Source organism: Nerophis ophidion, linkage group LG02, assembly GCF_033978795.1.
Source record: "Nerophis ophidion isolate RoL-2023_Sa linkage group LG02, RoL_Noph_v1.0, whole genome shotgun sequence".
Taxonomy (NCBI): domain Eukaryota; kingdom Metazoa; phylum Chordata; class Actinopteri; order Syngnathiformes; family Syngnathidae; genus Nerophis; species Nerophis ophidion.
Genome location: NC_084612.1, coordinates 54,341,040 through 54,361,100, shown reverse-complemented (window position 1 = coordinate 54,361,100; position 20,061 = coordinate 54,341,040). Strand labels below are relative to the sequence as shown.

The following is a 20,061-nucleotide window of genomic DNA, read 5'->3' as shown; positions in this document are numbered from 1 at the left end:
CTACTTTGCTTCTTTGGAATTGGACTTGATCAAATTGTCTCTTACCGTATTTCCTTGAATAGCCACCGGGCATGTAACATGCACATGCCTTGAATTACTGCTGGGTAATACTCGCTCCCCAAATTAATCAGTGCATGCTTTCTTTAACCGCCGGGTCAAATTTGTGATGTCACGAGTGATGCTTCCCCTGACATCTTTTTCGAAACAGCGGAGGAGGTTTTTTTGCCTTTACTGTGTGTAAACCAGGGGTCTTGTTCCACAGCCATACAGATCACACTAATGGTTGTGATATAAAACAACTTTAACACTCTCAATAACATGCGCCACACACTGTGAACCCACACCAAACACATTTCTGGAGAACATTGGCTCTGTAACACATTATAAACGCAACATTACACTTACCCAGAATGCAATGGCATCCATGACTCTCGACTATATTTTACACGCGCTAGCAACAAACCCCTCCCCCCCACGTCGGTTGAGGTGGGCGGGGTTGGGGGGGGCGCTTATAATATACTGTAGCCAAGAGTCACGGATGCACGGCATTATGGGTAATCCCTATGCTGCGTTTATAATGTGCCACAAAGCCAATGCTCTCCAAAAATGTGCTTGGTGTGGGTTCACAGAGTGTGGCGCACACCAGCAAGAGTGTTAAAGCTGCTTACATCACAACCATCAGTGTAAAAGGTATGGCTGTTGACCAAGTATGCATTGCAATCTCGTATAAGAAGCAGCGATATGCATGCGTCCGACCGGCACGCAGACAGCATGGTATAAAAGTGGGCGCAATGACAAGCTGTAGAGCAGTGGTCCCCAACCACCAGGACGCGGATGCAGAATAATTTATTATAATTTTTTATTTTTTGTAACACTCAATTTTTAACTGCATGCCATTGCAAAGCGCAGGGGTGAGAGGAGGTTTTTAAATTATTAGTGCCTGCTTACTTTTACCGCATGCTTTAAATAAGCGCAGGAATGAGAAGAAGTTTTAAATTAATTAGCGCCCCGGCGGCTATTCAAGGAATTACGGTATTTCAATTGACAAGAGATTTTTGACGAAAGGCTCAGGATTGGGAGAACCTGCTGGCCTTGGCGGAACGTTTGCTGCTGGATACTTGAGGGACTCTTTGGAGAAGTGGAGGGTCGTGTGCCTGTCGATTCTTTCCGCCCAAGACATTGACGATATCTCCCTATCAATCTATTTGGAATTCTGATAACACGTCGTCTACTGTTTGGATTGGTCTATCGACAAGTTTGGGAGTCGATGGCAGCTGTTCAAGGAGCCCAAAAGCTGGGTGAGCTGTGGACACTCAGACTTTGGGCAATTTCTGAATTGAATCACAAATTGGATAACATCTCGGAGAAGCTTTCCACTCTGCAAGGCATATTTATGATTAATTTGAGAGCCAGAACGGACAACTGCAGCAGAAAAACCATTGGAATGTGTTTGCCCGCCCAAACCAAAACAATCCTTATCTACAATTCTGCTCCTTATACATTGAGCCCTGGCAGGGTCATGCGGTAAACACCCCCGCATGACAATTGTGGCAAAAGACGCTGTGATATTATTTCCCTCTTCTTCAAAGACACCTGGGACGTTGACTTTTTTTTATGATAACGAATGGAGCGACTTCCAGGTGTACGGACAAAACACGCACCCGTGGACTACTATTGCACAAATATGCACACATACACCACCACCTGCTTCACCCCCCTTGGTATAATGCACTACAGAGTAGCACCCAGATGGCTGTGCTTTGGGTGAGGATGCTTTGGGATGCTACAGTCGTGGTCAAAAGTTTAGATACATTTGTAAAGTACATCATGTCATGGCTGTCTTGAGTTTACAATCATCTCTACAACTCTTATTTTTTGTGATAGAGTGATTGGAGCACATACTTGTTGGTCACAAAAAACATTCATGAAGTTTGCTTCTTTCATGAATTTATTATGGGTCTACTGAAAATGTGAGCAAATCTGCTGGGTCAAAAATATACATACAGAAATGTTAATACTTGGTTACATGTCCCGTGGCAAGTTTCACTGCAATAAGGCGCTTTTTGTAGCCATCCACAAGCTTCTGCTTGAATTTTTTACCACAAAATTGCTGCAGTTCAGCTAAATGTGTTGCCTTTCTGACATGAACTTGTTTCTTCAGCAATGTCCACACATTTAAGTCAGGACTTTGAGAAGGCCATTTTAAAACCTTCATTCTAGCCTGATTTAGCCATGCCTTTACCACTTCAGACGTGTGTTTGGCGTCAATGTCCTGTTGGAACACCCAACTGCGCCCAAGACCCAACCTCCGGGTTGATTTTTTTGGAGGTAATCCTCCTTTTTCATTGTTCTGTTGGATCACCCAGCTGTATCCAAGATCCAACCTCCGGGCTGAGGATTTTAGCTTTTCCTGAAGAATTTGGAGGTAATCCTCCTTTTTCATTGTCCCATTTACTCTCTGTAAAGCACCAGTTCCATTGGCAGAAAAACAGGCCCAGAGCATAATACTACCACCACCATGCTTGACCATAGGATTGGTGTTCCTGGGATTAAAGGCCTAACCATTTCTCCTCCAAACATATTGCTGGGTATTGTGGCCAAACAGCTTTATTTTTATTTAATCTGACATCACATGGACAAAAATAAGACCTTCTGGAGGACACTCAAGACAGCCATGACATTATTCTTTAGATTTAGACTTACACTTCATTTTAATTGTCATTCAAATTTGAACGTTACCGTATGTAAACCTTTGACCACCACTGTATGTGCAAACAGTGAGGAGAAGCCAACTGGAAACAAAGGTTGCATATGAATATACCCCGAAATAAAACCAAAGTCATTTCCATATATTGTAGCAATTAATCTGCATCCACAATATATCGGGAGTTTGCCCACAGCCACAGCCAGAGCTATTGGAGACCCTGATGGTAGTTTGCAATTGTATACCACATATCTGGCAACTATATTTTGTGATTAATTGAATGGAAGCATTAATTATACATTTACGGCAGATGTCATGTCACTTGATGAACGTATAGACTTTTCATTATTCATGTAGCTTCTCAAGCAGTGACAACTTCAGGGCTGCAAAACCAAAGTTCAAAGAAGCCACCCCCCACCACCACCCGCTGTGGTGGGAAGACATCACACTCCTCTTTTTAGTCAAGGTGGCAGGCAAGGTGATTCCTTTTGGCGAAGAACGTGTGTGAAAAGAGAAGATATTTACCTGTTTAACTCGCCAGCTGCCGCAGTCTCTGTTGCACTGGTGGCTCCCAAACAGGAAGTCAGGTGCAAGCTTATCGAGGAGAAAAGAGACAGGAAGCAGTTTACTCCAGGAGATATGAGCAGAGCTCGAATTTGACCGCGGCATTTGCTGTAATGCCCCCAAAAAATTGAGCAACATTTGCGTCAAGAACATGCCGTGACCGCTCTTGACTTTTTACTAGTTAATGGACAAAGAATGTAACAGTAAACGCTATAATGATATTTTGCGATAGTTCCCAACAGTTAGTAATACAGTTACATTTTTTCATTACCAAAAAAAACAGCATTTATTAATGTATTTTTGGCAAAAGGAAGTCAGGCGCATGCGCACTAGTGGTGTTTTCCTGGATAATCATGGCGGATCAACTACACGGACTTTGCTGCGGAGATTTCCCCTCGAAGGAAACGGAGCAAAGCGGTTGGTTTAATGTCATTTTCCCTCGCTTCCCGCCGTGTGTTTAAGAGCACACTGCTGTGTTTAGATGGAGACAGGTGTGGACAATATTGGAGACAGTAGTCCCCACACTAAAAGTAAACAGCGAAGGAGAAACTATTTAATGTTTTGCAGCAGGCGATGTGTCGTGAACGTTGTCACAACATGTTTATAAAGTCTTTACTTTGTTTACTGGGATGTTCACCCCTTTATTTAACTGCAAACTGTATCAGTGTTCAAATAACATCAATACTGGCTAAAATGTTTTGTCATCTCATCGAATTGATGCAGGCTGTAAATATCGATGTGAGAGGTATCACTCCTGTTTTTTTTGTTGGCTAAACTGTTGTACTGAACCAACAGGAGGCGTTGGAGAAGAACAAAGCTTGTTTATTAGACTTCATCTTCATTAGCCAAACTGCTTTTGTGTTTTATTTTGATATCAAAAAGAAAACACCAGATTTTTTTTACATTAATTGTGTTTTTTTCATGTCACTAAGCTGATACTTCAAAAAACATTCATGTGACACAACATTTTGTTAATGTTTTATTGTGTACAGTTAAAGGGCTACTGAAACCCACTACTACCGACCACACAGTCTGATAGTTTATATATCAATGATGAAATCTTAACATTGCAACACAGGCCAATACGGCCTTTTTAGTTTACTAAATTGCAATTTTAAATTTTGCGCCAAGTATCCTGTTAAAAACGTCTCGGATTGTAGCGGACATTTTTTTACCAGCCCGATCCAAGCTATAAGTAGTCTGATTTATTCGCATAATTACACAGTATTCTGGACTTCTGTGTTGCTGAATCTTTTGCAATTTGTTCAATTAATAATGGAGAAGTCAAAGAAGAAAGATGTAGGTGGGAAGTGGTGTATTGCAGCTGCCTTTAGCAACAAAAACACAGCCGGTGTTTCCTTGTTTACATTCCTGAAGGTGAAGCTTTAGTGTGGAACAGAGCGGTCAAGCGAACATGGTTCCAGACAACATGTCAACCGGCAGGTTTCGGTGAGGAAATTGTGGTACTAAGTCGGCTCTTACCGTGGACATGAGCGGAGCTTGCTTCCTCCTTAAGTTGCGGACCCTCTTACCTCCTCCCACCGGAGACACTGGCAGTCACCACACCCGTTGCCACACCCCTCCGACTTTCAGGTGCCATATAATCTTACTAAAACACTAGTAACACAATAAGCAGATAAGGGATTTTCCAGAATTATCCTTGTAAATGTGTCTAATAACATCTGATTCGCTCCTACTGCCCTCGCCTTTTTTCTTTTTTTTCTAGTCCTTCACTCACTATCCTCATCCACAAATCTCTCATCCTCGCTCAAATTAATGGGGAAATCGTCGCTTTCTCGGTCCGAATTGCTCTCCATGCTGGTGGCTATGACTGTAAACAATGTGAGGATGTGAGGAGCTCAACAACACGTGACGTAACGCGCACATCGTCTCCTACTTCCGGTACAGGCAAGGCTTTTTTATTAGCGACCAAAAGTTGCGAACTTTATCGTCGATGTTCTCTACTGAATCCTTTCAGCAAAAATATGGGAACATCGCGAAATGATCAAGTATGACACATAGAATGGACCTGCTATCCCCGTTTAAATAAGAAAATCTCATTTCAGTAGGCCTTTAATTACTATATGACATATTTCTGCTCAAAATCTCAATATATCTGTCCCCGATACAGCAGCATCTACATCTACATATAAAATGTATATCAATTAAAAAAAAAAAAAAAACTCCGTTGTTAAACATTTAAAAAAACTAATATTTGTAGATAAATATATGGATAATGTTTATCTATAGTCTTTTGACGGCATTACGTTCACACCCCAACACTGCTTTATCTAACAATCAATAATCATGATTTCAATATTGATAACAATAATCTTAACTATTACTTTGGCCATAATTGGCAGCCCTAGATCTCATTAATGATCACTATTTTTATCTATCTTTGTATATACATATATATATATATATATATATATATATATATATATATATATATATATAATATATATATATATATATATATATATATATATATATATATATATATACAAACCCCGTTTCCATATGAGTTAGGAAATTGTGTTAGATGTAAATATCAACGGAATACAGTGATCTGCAAATCCTTTTCAACCCATATTCAAGTGAAGGCACTTCAATGACAAGATATTTGATGTTCAAACTCAAACTTTATTTTTTTTTTGCAAATAATAATTAACTTACAATTTCATGGCTGCAACATGTGCCATAGTAGTTGGGAAAGTGCATATTCACCACTGTGTTACATCACCTTTTCTTTTGACAACACTCAATAAACGTTTGGGAACTGAGGAAATTAATTGTTGAAGCTTTGAAAGTGGAAATCTTTCCCATTCTTGTTTTATGTAGAGCTTCAGTCGTTCAACAGTCCGGGGTCCCCCCTGACGTATTTTACGCTTCATAATGTGCCATACATTTTCGATGGGAGACAGGTCTGGACTGCAGGAGGGCCAGGAAAGTACCTGCACTCTTTTTTTCACGAAGCCACGCTTTTGTAACACTTGTCTTGCTAAAATAAGCAGGGGCGTCCATGATAACGTTGCTTGGATGACAACATATGTTGCTCCAAAACCTGTATGGACCTTTCAGCCTTAATGGTGCCTTCACAGATGCGTAAATTACCCATGCCTTGGGCACTAATACACCCCCATACCTCACAGATGCTGGCTTTTGAACTTTGCACCTATACCAATCCGAAAGGTTATTTTCCTCTTTGTTCTGGAGGACACCACGTGCTCTGTCTCCAAATACAATTTGAAATGTGGACTCGTCAGACCACAGAACACCTTTCCACTTTGCATCAGTCCATCTCAGGTGAGCTCGGGCCCAGCCAAGCCGGCGGCGTTTCAGGATATTGTTGATAAATGGCTTTGGCTTTGCATAGTACAGTTTTAACTTGCACATACAGATGTAGTGACCAAATGTAGTTACTGACAGTGGTTTTATGAAGTGTTTCGGAGTCCACGTGGTGATATCCTTTACACACTGATGTCAGTTTTTGATGCAGTACCGCCTGAGGGATCAAAAGTCCGTAATATCATCGCTTACGTGCAGTGATTTCTCCAGATTCTCTGAACTTTTTGATGGTTTTACGGACCGTAGATGGTGAAATCCCTAAATTCCTTGCAATAGCTCGTTGAGAAATGTTCTAAAACTTTTCGACAATTTGCTTACAAAGTGGTGACCCTCATGATTATTTGCTAAAAAAAAAGTTTATCAGTTTGAACATCAAATATGTTGTCTTTGTAGCATATTGAACTGAATATGGGTTGAAAATGATCTGCAAATCATTGTATTCCGTTTATATTTACATCAATCACAATTTCCCAACTCATATGGAAACGGGGTTTGTATAAATAAATAATTATATATATATATATATATATATATATATATATATATATATATATATATATATACACAGGATATGGATATAAGAAAATAGCAAAGACATTACACATTCAAAGAGACAAAGTTGGGAGCATAATTCGCAAGTTTAAAGCTAAAGGCACAGTTGAAACACTACCTGGGCGTGGTAGAAATGGGATGCTGTGTGCAACTGCTGTCCGGTATTTGAAGCGTACAGTGGTGAAAAACCCCCGCTGAGGAACTACAACAGGACATTGCAGAGGGGGGAACGCAGGTTTCGTCCCAGACAATAAGGCGCGCACTACGAGATGAAGGCCTCCACGCCAGAACCCCCAGGCGCACCCCACTTCTGACTAACAGGCACAAGAAAAATAGACTCCAGTATGTCAAAAATCATCTGGACAAAGCCCAAAGGTTTTGGGAAACTGTTCTATGGAGTGATGAAACAAAATTGGAACTCTTTGGGCCTATGAAACAACGTTATGTCTGGAGGAGAAAAAATGAAGCTTACAAAGAGAAGAACACCTGGCCTACTGTTAAGCATGGTGGGGGGTCAATCATGCTCTGGGGCTGTTTCTCTGCCTGAGGTACCGGGAATCTCCAGCGTGTTCAAGGCATTATGAATTCTATTTCCTACCAGGATATATTAGCTGCAAATGTCATGAAGTCAGTGACGAAGCTGAGGCTTGGGAGACGTTGGACCTTCCAACAGGACAACGATCCCAAACATATCTCCAAATCAACATCAGAGTGGTTGCAGAAGAAGGGCTGGAAGACTCTGGAGTGGCCTTCACAGTCGCCAGACCTAAATTCTATAGAAAACCTGTGGTGGGACTTGAAGAAGGCAGTTGCAGCATGCAAGTCCAAGAATATGAATGAACTGGAGGCCTTTGCCCAAGAGGAATGTGCTAAAATACCTGTAGATCGTTGCAAGAAGCTTGTGTCCGGTTATGTATCACGTTTGAAGGATGTAATTACTGCCAAAGGGTGTTCTACTAAGTACTAAAGATGCATGTAACTAGGGGGTTGAATCATTTTGTCGATGAGATATTAAGAAAAATGTCTTCTTTTGCTATTTTGTAAAATACAGTGTTACAATTTAAGTTGCATTTGTCTATTTGACACATATTTATTTGATATGACTATAAACAAAATATGGAATCAATGTCCATCTTGCTAAAACACCAAAATTGTGTGGGGGTTAAATAATTCTGATCACAACTATATATATATATATATATATATATATATATATATATATATATATATATATATATATATATATATATATATATATATGTATATACAGTATATGTGTATAGATCCTGCCTGGAAATTAAATAATGTTTGCCTTGGTGCCCGGCAATGTGAGCCCTCCTTTAAGACAATACTTGCCTTGACCTTAAAAAGTTAAAATTCCAGGCCTGTATGAGGTCTGGGCAGACAAGTGAAAAAACAGCATGACGACTAAATGGAGGAGCGACTCAAGCGACATAGCAACTTTTTCAGTCGGTAGCGGGGACATCCTGCTGCTAAAAATATAATGTGGTGGTACGCCAAAACTACACATGCATGCTTGGATACAATCCCAAACGGTTCAAGCGAGAAACCAAAAACAAAGATTTAAAAACGATTACATTCCACTTAGGAGCCTAATTTAAAATAAAAAAATCTAGATACAGTAACTTACAGCAAAGGTGCTCATCCCCCATCACTAAGTTAGAGGCCCAGACTCTTTCTCCTTTGCATCCAGGCTTTCTTCAACTGCGTGTCCTTCATGCCACGGCGACACTTTTTGTGTCTGTTTCTTGTCAACATGGAGAAACTTTGTGTCTGTCCTTCCTCGATCACTGGCACTTACTTCCCCATTTTAGAGGGAAGCTGTTTTTTTGGTGTTTTTTTTTTTTTATCAGTATATACTGTACAACAGCAGCTCAAAGCAGGAAGGTGTGCATTCAGGAACACCACTAGCTACCAAACCACAAACCACAGTGTGATGATTACTCTAAGCACCATGAAGAGACTATTGAAAATAGCAATACAACATAAGTAGACTAGATTGCCAAAAATATTTGGCCACCTGCCTCGACTCACATATGGACATGAATTGTCATACCATTCCTAACCCATATGGTTCAATATGATGTGGGTCCACCTTTTGCAGCTGTTACAGTTTCAACTCTTCTGGGAAGGCTGTCCACAAGGTTGCGGAGTGCGTTTATAGGAATTTTTCCACCATTTTCTAAAAGCGCATTGGTGAGGTCCCACACTGATGTTGGTGGAGAAGGCCTAGCTCTCAGTCTCCGTTCTGATTCATCCCAAAGGTGTTAATGCCGGTTCGGGTCAGGACTCTGTGCAGGCCAGTCAAGTTCATCCACACCAGACTTTGTCATCCATATTCTGTATGGACCTTGCTTTGTGCACTGGTGCACAGTCATGTTGGAAGAGGAAGGGTTCCGCTCTAATCTGTTCCCACAAGGTTGGGAGCATGGAATTGTCCAAAATGTATTGGTACCCTAGAGCATTCAAAGTTCCTTTCACTGGAGCCCAACTCCTGTAGCAGGCCCCTTCCTCTTCTAACATGACTGTGCACCAGTGCACAAAGCAAGTTCCATACAGAATATGGATGACAACGTCTGGTGTGGATGAACTTGACTGGCCTGCACAGAGTCCTGACCCAAACCGGATTGAACACCTTTGGTATGAATTAGAACGGAGACTGAGTGCCAGGCCTTCTCCACCAACAACAGTGTGTGACCTCACCAATGCGCTTTTAGAAAATGGTGGAAAAATTCCTATAAACGCACTCCGCAACCTTGTGGACAGCCTTCCTAGAAGAGTTGAAGCTGTAACAGGTGCAAAAGGTGGACCTACATCATATTGAACCATATGGGTTAGGAATGGTATGACAATTTATGTTCATATTTGAGTCGAGGCAGGTGGCCAAATATTTTTGGCAATCTAGTGTATTTATTGTATTTCCTTGAATTGCCTCAGAGCATATAGTATGCGCCTGCCTTGGATTACTGCCGGGTCAAACTCGCTTCCCAAAATAATCAGCGCATGCTTAGTATTACCGCCTCGTCAAACTCGTGACGTCACGAGTGACACTTCCCCTGTCATCATTTTCAAAATGAAGGAGGCTGATTTCAATACCGGTAATTTGAAATCCCATAAGGGGAAGAATATTAAGAGCTATTCCGTAGGATTTAAGGTCCAAGCTTACATCACACTCAAATTTTTACTGCATACCTTTGGTAAGTGCCGGAGTGAAAAGAGGTTTTAAAATAATTAGCGCATGTTTACTTTTACCGCATGCCTTTGGTAAGCGCAGAAGTGAGAAGAGGTTTTAAATTAATTAGCGCCCCGGCGGCAATTCAAGGAAATACGATATGTTGTATTGCTATTTTCAATAGTCTCTTCATGGTGCTTAGAGTAATTGTCACACTGTGGTTTGCGGCTTGGTAGCTAGTGGTGTTCCTGAATGCACACCTTCCTGCTTTGGAAGAATGGTTGAAAATTCCTATAAACACACTCCGCCACCTTGTGGACAGCCTTCCCAGAAGAGTTGAAGCTGTAATAACTGCAAAGGTGGACCCACATCATATTGAACCCTATGGGTTAGGAATGGGATGACACTTCAAGGGACGGCGTGGCGCAGTGGAAGAGTGGCCGTGCGCAACCCGAGGGTCACTGGTTCAAATCCCACCTAGAACCAACCTCATCACGTCCGTTGTGTCCTGAGCAAGACACTTCACCCTTGCTCCTGATGGGTGCTGGTTGGCGCCTTGCATGGCAGCTCCCTCCATCAGTGTGTGAATGTGTGTGTGAATGGGTAAATGTGGAAGTAGTGTCAAAGCGCTTTGAGTACCTTGAAGGTAGAAAAGCGCTATACAAGTACAACCCATTTATCATTTATCATTTAAGTTCATATGTGAGTCAAGGCAGGTGGCCAAATACTTTTGCCAATATAGTGCATGTCAAAGGTGTCTGGACTAGTTTTTGACTCATCGCCCACTTAAAGTGTGAGTAAAAAATTAATGAAAAATTGTGTTTCCTCTATGTAGAGACGAGATAGGTCCAAAGGAGAAAGAGATGATACAGTATTATCTGCTCACAGATAATACCCAGTGGTTGTTCAAGCACACTGCAGGTAGTAATGGATTAATTAACCTAATAGCACTCCTCAATGCCACAGTCACACACAATATTCTCACAGGATATAAAGCAAAAATTCATCCGGACGATATCAACCTCCCCTAAAATCAAACGCTTCTAATTGTACAACCCCGAAAAGCAGTGAAGTTGTCACGTTGTGTAAATGGTAAATAAAAACAGAATACAATGATTTGCAAATCCTTTTCAACTTATATTCAATAGAATAGACTGCAAAGACAAGATATTTCATGTTCACACTGAGAAAGTTTATTTCTTGCAAATATTAGCTCATTTGGAATGTGGTGCCTGCAACATGTTTAAAAAAAAACAGGCACAAGTGCTGTGCCCGAGCTCATCTAAGAAGGACTGATGCAAAGTGGAAAAGTGTTCTGTGGTCTGACGAGTCCACATTTCAAATTGTTTTGGAAACTGTGGACGTCGTGTCGTCCAAATAAAACGAGGAAAATAACCATCCGGATTGTTCTAAGGGCAAAGTTGAAAAGACTGAGGAAGTTGAGGAATGCTCATCAAAGACTTATTTGGAACATCCCACAGGTGAACAGGCTAATTGAAAACAGGTGGGCAGAGATGGGTAGAGTAGCCAGAAATTGTACTCAAGTAAGAGTACTGTTACTTTAGAGATTTATTACTCACTGCTCCCCTCCCCACCCAGTGGGTGATCAAGAGCTATGGGTCAAATGCAGGGAATAATTTCGCCACACCTTGTGTGTGTGTGGCAATCATTGGTACTTTAACTTTAACTTTAATCCGATTCGACCGGATATATGGTTTGATAAAGTGAGCAGTTTGGCTGCGTCGGTAGCAGCCTGCTTCAGCCGATAAGAATCAGCTGTGAACATTCCGATTAATCGGGTGTAGAAAAACATTTTCTCACTGGCGCTCATCGAGGGCGGACGCTACCCTTCCCTCTCCCTTAACTCTCCTGTTTGCTTCGTGGTCTTGTCTTGTCTTAATTTTCTTGTTGCCTCTTTTTGCACTGGTCTCCAAATCTAAACATTGGAACTATTTAACTGGCCTCAACGAAATTGACAAGATCTTGGGTTGGTCTTCTCCCACGAACTCTTTGGAGAAGAAGGAGTGCCGCGTGCCTGGCGACCCTTCCAGTCGAGGACGTGAAGATATCCACCTACTGGGAATTATGACAACAGGACATCTGCTGATTGGAGTAAGCGTTGCTCTGGTTTGTCCACAAATTGGAAGTTGCTGGCAGTCTTCAAAGTACTCCAAAGCCGCCACAAATGATTGGAGGATGCGGGAAGAACTGTGGACACTCTTGTGATTTGGATAACATCGGACTGTCTGCCCTGCAGGATGAATTTGAGGACCAGTCATAGACAATTGAGAGTGAAAAGCTCATTTTATTTTCACTCGCGTACAAAACATTCTAACTTGGATTGTTTCCCTGGCTTCGAGACTCTCCCCAAGGACAGTGTGGCGAACTCACAACAAACTCCCTTTTTGTCTCTCTTGGACACACACCTGTTGTTGTGGACTTTGGATTGTATGGCATCAAGACCGCGGAACAGAGACACGCGGCAGGCTTACACACACACATGCATCCACAAAAAATATACGCCACGCACTGATACCCCAACCCCCAAATCCCACACCCCACCTCCACCATCCAACGTCCTTCACTTTGTCGATTACGCTTGCACCTCCTAGTACCCCAGCACCTCCAAAACCCTCAAATCTAGACTCCAAACATCCCAGAACAAGCTAGTCCGGTTACTTTTAGACCTCCACCCCAGATCACACCTCACTCCAACCCACTTCTCCAAAGTGGGCTGGCTCAGGGTGGAGGACAGAGTAAAACAACTTGCACTGAGCCTAGTCTATAAAATCCGCTACATCTCCCTGATACCAAAGTACATGTCAAACTAATTCCTTAACGTAAATGACCGCCATAACCACAACACCAAGGAGAGCTCCACAAACCACGTTAAACCCACATTCTGATCTAACAAAGGTCTTAACTCATTCTCTTTCTATGCCACATCAATGTGGAATGCACTCCCAACAGGTGTAAAAGTAAGTGCATCTCTATATTCCTTCAAAACCGCTCTAAAACAACACCTCCAGGCAACTTCAACCCTTTACTAATACCCTCCTCCATTTACATCCCATCTCCCCAGATTGTAAATAACCTAATGTAGATAATCAAATGTACTTCTAATGTATTTACTTGCTCTTCTGCTATCTGAACTCACTATGTTCTCTGCTGGCTGTACATATCCTACTAAGTAAGCAGAGGTGGGTAGAGTAGCCAGAAATTGTACTCAAGTAAGAGTGCTGTTACTTTAGAGAGTTATTACTCAAGTAAATGTAAGGAGTAGTCACCCAAATATTTACTTGAGTAAAAGTAAAAAGTATGTTGTGAAAAAACTACTCAAGTACTGAGTAACTGATGAGTAACCTGATTACGGCAACAAATAATGCACAAAAACATAAAAATAGCAATGAGCAAATTCAGAGCCAGGAATATCTCTTAAGCAACTAAAACAATAATATATATTAAATAATACTACATTAAAATAAAAAAAAATAAAAAAAATGGCACATTGAGCCACAATAACTTAACAGCACCAAGGGCTCAGTTCATTGATTTGATTGATTGATTGAGTGATTGAAACTTGTATTAGTTGATTTTACAGTACAGTACATATTCCGTACAATGGTAACACCCCAATAAGTTTTTCAACTTGTTTAAGTCGGGTCATGTGACCGCCTGGCTCTGTTTGATTGGTCCAACGTCACCAGTGATTGCATGTGATTGGTGAAACGCAGGCATGCATATCCTGCTTTGATGCTCTGTCATAAACCAAAACAAACATTAACAGATCGATAAAAAAAAAGTAGCGAGTAGGGAGCTGAATGTAGATAAATGGAGCGGAGTAAAAGTAGTGTTTCTTCTCTATACATATACTCAAGTAAAAGTAAAAGTATGTTGCATAAAAACTACTCGTAGAAGTACAATTTATCCCAAAAGTTACTCAAGTAAATGTAACGGAGTAAATGTAGCGCGTTACTACCCACCTCTGCAGGTGGGTGCCACGATTGGGTATAAAAGCAGCTTCCATTAAATGCTCAACCATTCACAAACAAAAACGGGGCGAGCGTCACCTCTTTGTCAACAAATGGCTGAACAAATTGTTGAAGAACAACCTTTCTCAAGCAGTTATTGCAAAGAATTCATGGATTTCACCATCTGCGCTCTGTAATATTCAGATTTAGACTAAATGTAGTAGTATAGTAGAATAGTGGGGGGAGGGCCCGTAGGGGATGCATTGCAAAATCTATTCAAAAACAAATTCAGCTCATTGGCTCTATACTGTATCTACAGCCCCATCCAGCAGTTTGGCCTTGTTGTTGAAGCCCGTGATGGTTTTCATGCCGCTTTGTTGTTGAAGCCCGTGATGGTTTTCATGCCCTTCCACACATCACGAGTGTTGTTCAGTTGGAGTTTAGCCTCTAGCTTCCTTCTGTAGGCACATTTTCCTTCTTGCAGCTGAACTTTAAGCTGCCACTGTATCCTCCTCAACTCGTCCCGATCACCAGATCTGAAGGCTAGCATTTTTTTATTCAGCAGCACCTTTAGCTGGCTGGTGATCCAGGGCTTGTTATTTGGGCAACAATGGACATATTGTATATCATCAACTATCTTTAAAAGGTTGAGAGAATCTGGAGAAATCACTGCATGTAAGCCATGATATTACGGACCTCTGATCCCTCAGCCAGTAATAATAATAATAATAATATGTAAAAATTTAAAAAAAAGAACTTTACATAGAGCAAACAACCTCATAATTGCAACAGTGTATTAAAAATAATAATAATAACAATAATAATAATAATAATAGTAAAAAGATAATAAAATAACAAATAAAAACTAGAACAGCCTAATAGCTAAAACTAGTATGCATACATCTATAAAAAGGCTGTTTTTGTTTTGTTTTTTAAATAAGGATTTTAAAGCCTTTTTTAAAAGCATCCAGGGAGACCGTTCCTCCGACAGGGAGCGGCGGAGCAGAAAGCCCGGTCTCCCATAGTTCATAGCTTTGTCCTTGGAGGTTGGAGGAGGTTAGCCTGTTTGGAGCGAAGGTGTCGTGTGGAGGATTTGGGGGTTAGTAGTTTTTTGTACTGCATTAAAAAGTGACATCACTGTGTGAAGGATATCACCATATAGGCTCAAGAAGACTTCAGAGAACCACTGTCAGTAACTACAGTTTGTTGCTACATCTGTAAGTGCAAGGTAAAACCCCACCATGCAAAGTGAAAGCCATTTATCAACAACACCCAGAAACGCTTTGATGGGCCGCAGCTCATCTAAGATGGACCGATGCAAAGTGGAAAAGTGTTCTGTGGTCTGACGAGTCCACATTTCAAATTATATTTGGAAACTGTGGACGTAAGATCCTCTGGACCAAGGAGGAAAAGAAGAATTTGGACTGTTCTAGGCGCAAAGTGGAAAAGCAGCATCTGTGATGGTATAGGGGTGTATTAGTGCCCAAGGCATGGGTAACTTACACATCTGTGAAGGCACCATTAATGCTGAAAGGTATATACAGGTTTTGAAGCAACATATGTTGCCATCCATGCAACGTTACCTGCTTATTTCAGAAAGACAATGTCAAGCCACATGTTAAAACACCGTGGCTTCATAGTAAAAAAGTGTGGGTACTAGACTGGCCTGCCTGTAGTGCAAACATTGAAAACGTGTGGTGCAATATGAAGGCTAAAATATCAGAAGGGAGACTGTTGAACAACTTAAGCTATACATCAAGCAACAATCTGAAATAATTCCACTTAAAAAATTTGACTCCTCAGTTCTCAAACCTTTACTGAGTGTTGTTAAAAGGAAAGACCATGTAGTGGAATTTCTGACCTTTATACCATATTTTGTGTCTGTTTTAGTCCAAAAAGAAAGTCTATCTAAAAGCCTCTGAACCACTGCTGAGCATATATAGGGGAAAGTTGAATTTTTGGTCGCTCCAACCATTCAACAAAATGTTTTGATTGTTTGTTATGACTAAGGGATCCACGGTTGTTTTGGAGCAAGCAGTTGCAAAACAACGATGCCTTGACACAGAGGGAAACATATACAGTGGGGCAAAAAAGTATGTAGTCAGCCACCGATTGTGCAAATTCTCCCACTTAAAATGATGACAGAGGTCTGTAATTTTCATCATATGTACACTTCAACTGTGACGGACAGAATGTGAAAAAAAATCCAGGAATTCACATTGTAGGAATTTTAAATAATTTATTTATAAATTATGGTGTAAAATAAGTATTTGGTCAACCATTCAAAGCTCTCACTGATTAAAGGATGTTTTGGCTCAAAATCTCACAAAACATGGGCCCATTCATTCTTTCCTTAACACGGATCAATCGTCCTGTCCCCTTAGCAGAAAAACAGCCCCAACGCATGATGTTTCCACCCCCATGCTTCACAGTAGGTGTGGTGTTCTTGGGATGCAACTGTGTATTCTTCTTCCTCCAAACACGACGAGTTGAGTTTATACCAAAAAGCTCTATTTTGGTTTTATCTGACCACATGACATTCTCCCAATCCTCTGCTGTATCATCCATGTATCCATTTTGGTATAAACTCAACTCGTCGTGTTTGGAGGAAGAAGAACACTGAGTTGCAATGTGTTGCTACCGTTAAATTCTAAGTTTGTGATTATTTGCAAATAAACATGAATTTTCTCAGTGTGAACCTGAAACATCTTGTCCTGCAGTCTAATCAGTTGAATATAAGTTGAAAAGGATTTGCAAATCATTGTATTCTCCTTTTATTTACCATTTACACAACGTGAAAACTTCACCGGTTTAAAGAACGGTAATCGTTTGGAACCGGAAAACGAAACAAAGAGCAGGCATCAGCATTGTCCAAATTCAAACGCTGGTATCTCCATGTGAGTATTGAATCGGGTATGCAACTATAAGAAAGTTAACTATGAATTCTAATTATTATGATCAAGTCCTGTCCTAGTGTGGTGAACCTGCTCAGTTTCCCCATGTAGTGCAGAATGTAAAGTGACACATGTAGGTCAAGGGAACGCACCTCACACTACCTTGACAGGGGAGTGGTGCCTTTGATCTTGTGTATTTGGTGTCATATACATCTATGTTTGATGAGCGTTATTAGCTGTGAAATACAAACGCAAGGCTGATGCAAGCTCCAGATGCTAAATGCTCGTTTAGAACAATCTCTGTGACGCTTTTGGCACATCGATGTCAATGCCGATGCTCCCTTTCAGCCTATAGGACACAATAAAGTGTCCAAATTCCCTTTGAAAGCCTCGCAAGCAGAAAAAAAAGGGGGACATGAATGAATTAAGTTTGAAGCCGGTGGAAGCATCTGCAAGGTCATGAAGGTTTTGTTTTAGCCAGAATATTTTGCTTTTTGAATGAAGTTCACTCTCTCCATCTGAAGAATCGGAGATACAGGTGTCCTAATAGCTTGGCCTGGCCACAGGTGTATAAAATCTAGCACTTAGGCATGGAGACTGTTACTACTAACATGTGTGAAAGAATAGGCCGCTCTCAATGATTTCCAGTCGTCATAGGATGCCACCTGTGCAACAAATCCAGTTGAGAAATTTCCTCGCTCCTAAATATTCCAAAGTCAACTTTATTATAAGAAAAGTGAAGAGTTTGGGAACAACAGCAACTCAGCAACCAAGTGGTGGGCCACATAAACTGACAGAGAGGGGTCAGTGGATGCTTCAGTGCATAGTCCAAAAACTTTCTGCACAGTCAGTTGCTACAGAGTTCCAAACTTCATGTGACCTTCCAATTAGCCCACGTACAGTACCCAGAGAGCATCATGGAATGGGTTTCCATGGCCGGCCAACTGCATCTAAGCCATACATCACCATGTCCAATGGGATGCAGTGGTGTAAAGCACGTCGCCACTGGACTCTAGAACAGTGGAGACACCTTTTCTGGACTGATGAATCACACTTTTCCTCTGGTAATCTGATGGACCATTCTGGGTTTGGAGGTTGCCAGGAGAACGCTATATTTCGGATTGCATTGTGCAGAGTGTGAAATTTGGTAGAGAAGGAATTTTGGTGTGGGGTTGTTTTTCAGGAGTTGGGCTTGGCCCCTTAAATCCAGTGAAATGAACTAGGAATGCTGCAGGTTACCAAAACATTTTTGGACAATTCAATGCTCCCAGCCTTGTGGGAACAGTTTGGAGCGGGCCCCTTCTCCTTCCAACATGACTGTGCACCAGAGCACAAATCAAAGCTCATAAAGACATGGATGCCAGAGTCTGGTGTGGATGAACTTGACTGGCCTGACCTGAACCCGATCGAACATCTTTGGGATGAATAAGAACGGAGACTAAGAGCCAGGCCTTCTCCACCAACATCAGTGTGTGCCCCCACCAATGTGCTTTTGGAAGAATGGTCAAAAATTCTTATAAACACACTCCGCAACCTTGTGGACAGCCTTCCCAGAAGAGTTGAAGCTGAAATAGCTGCAAAAGGTGGACCCACATCACATTGAACCCTATGGGTTAGGAATGGGATGGCACTTCAAGTTCATATGTAGGTCGAGGCAGGTGGCCAAATACTTTTGGCAATATAGTGTATCACCTGGTTATTCTCTCCAGAGATTAATCCGCCAAAAACATGCAAGTGTGTCCCAGAGGCTGTTTATAAATGAAAAAAAATTGTCTCCAATGATGGGGCCCCCACAGGAATGTAATCCCTCTCTTTTTAATTTAGCCTGCTTCATTTTTAATCTGGTGCACAGTGCTACTCCGGAGCTTCCGTGCCCTCTGGATGCCAGCCTAACAATGGCTTCACAAGTTGAAACACAATATTACTACTACCGTATTTTTCAGACTATAAGGCGCACTTAAAATCGTTTAATTTCCTCAAAACTAGACAGTGCGCCTTATAACCGAATGTACAGTAAGATTCTGGTTGTGCTTCCCGATCGCAAAGCTATTTTATTTGGTACATGGTGTAATGATAAGTGTGACCAGTAGATGGCAGTCACACATAAGAGAAACATGCAGACTGCATTATGACTCAAGTAAACAACAGCGAAATGTTATATGTTCCATGGAAAATATAATGGAAAATCTATCAAAATGTTTTAGTTGGACTTTGGAAACTATGAAGCCACACCGTACTGTGCTTCAACATAGGAGTATTATTATGGTGTGTGTATAAGGTAAGACATATTATCTGGCGTTTTGTTTCACAAAATTGTATGCACAAGCAACTTTTATTACCTTCTGGTACCTGCTGATCTGTATTTGGGATCTGCATAAATCCTAGTAAATTGTGTGTGTCCGCCTTTGTAGTCGATAGGCTTCTTCTTTTTAAACTTGCCATGAAAGCAGTAAATCATACCAGCGTAGCGAGTTTACATTATTCACCCAAAGAACTTTAGTTATTAGACAGTTCCGGTTGGACGGTTTTTCACGGGACACATTTCGGGCGTTGTTGTTGCACGAGTGAACCACGGATGAGGAGATGCTGCTCCGTTATTGATTGAAGTAGTCTGAATGTCATTGAAACAGTTAGCTCCATCTTTTGAGAAATCTTCCACTCCCCTCCTTGCACGCTACACCGCTACAACAAAGATGATGGGGAGAAGATGTTGTCCAAGTGGAGGTACATAAATAAGACCCGCCCACAAAACGGCGCATGCAGAAGATACTGTCAGAAAGCGAATTGAAGATGATGCAACATTTTGAGCAAAGAACCACCATCACATGTTAT

At 41.2% G+C, this 20,061-nt stretch overlaps 1 protein-coding gene across 6 annotated transcripts in view; it reads right to left on the bottom strand.

The window, feature by feature from the left end:
• The window catches only part of arhgap9 (Rho GTPase activating protein 9), a 160,925-nt gene that overhangs the window by 53,330 nt on the left and 87,534 nt on the right, over positions 1–20,061 (bottom strand). For all 6 annotated transcript variants that reach the window (XM_061886590.1, XM_061886609.1, XM_061886599.1 and 3 more), the window contains one exon: positions 3,230–3,298. In XM_061886590.1, coding sequence (XP_061742574.1) covers positions 3,230–3,298 — 69 coding nt within the window. The remainder of the gene's footprint in view (positions 1–3,229; positions 3,299–20,061) is intronic.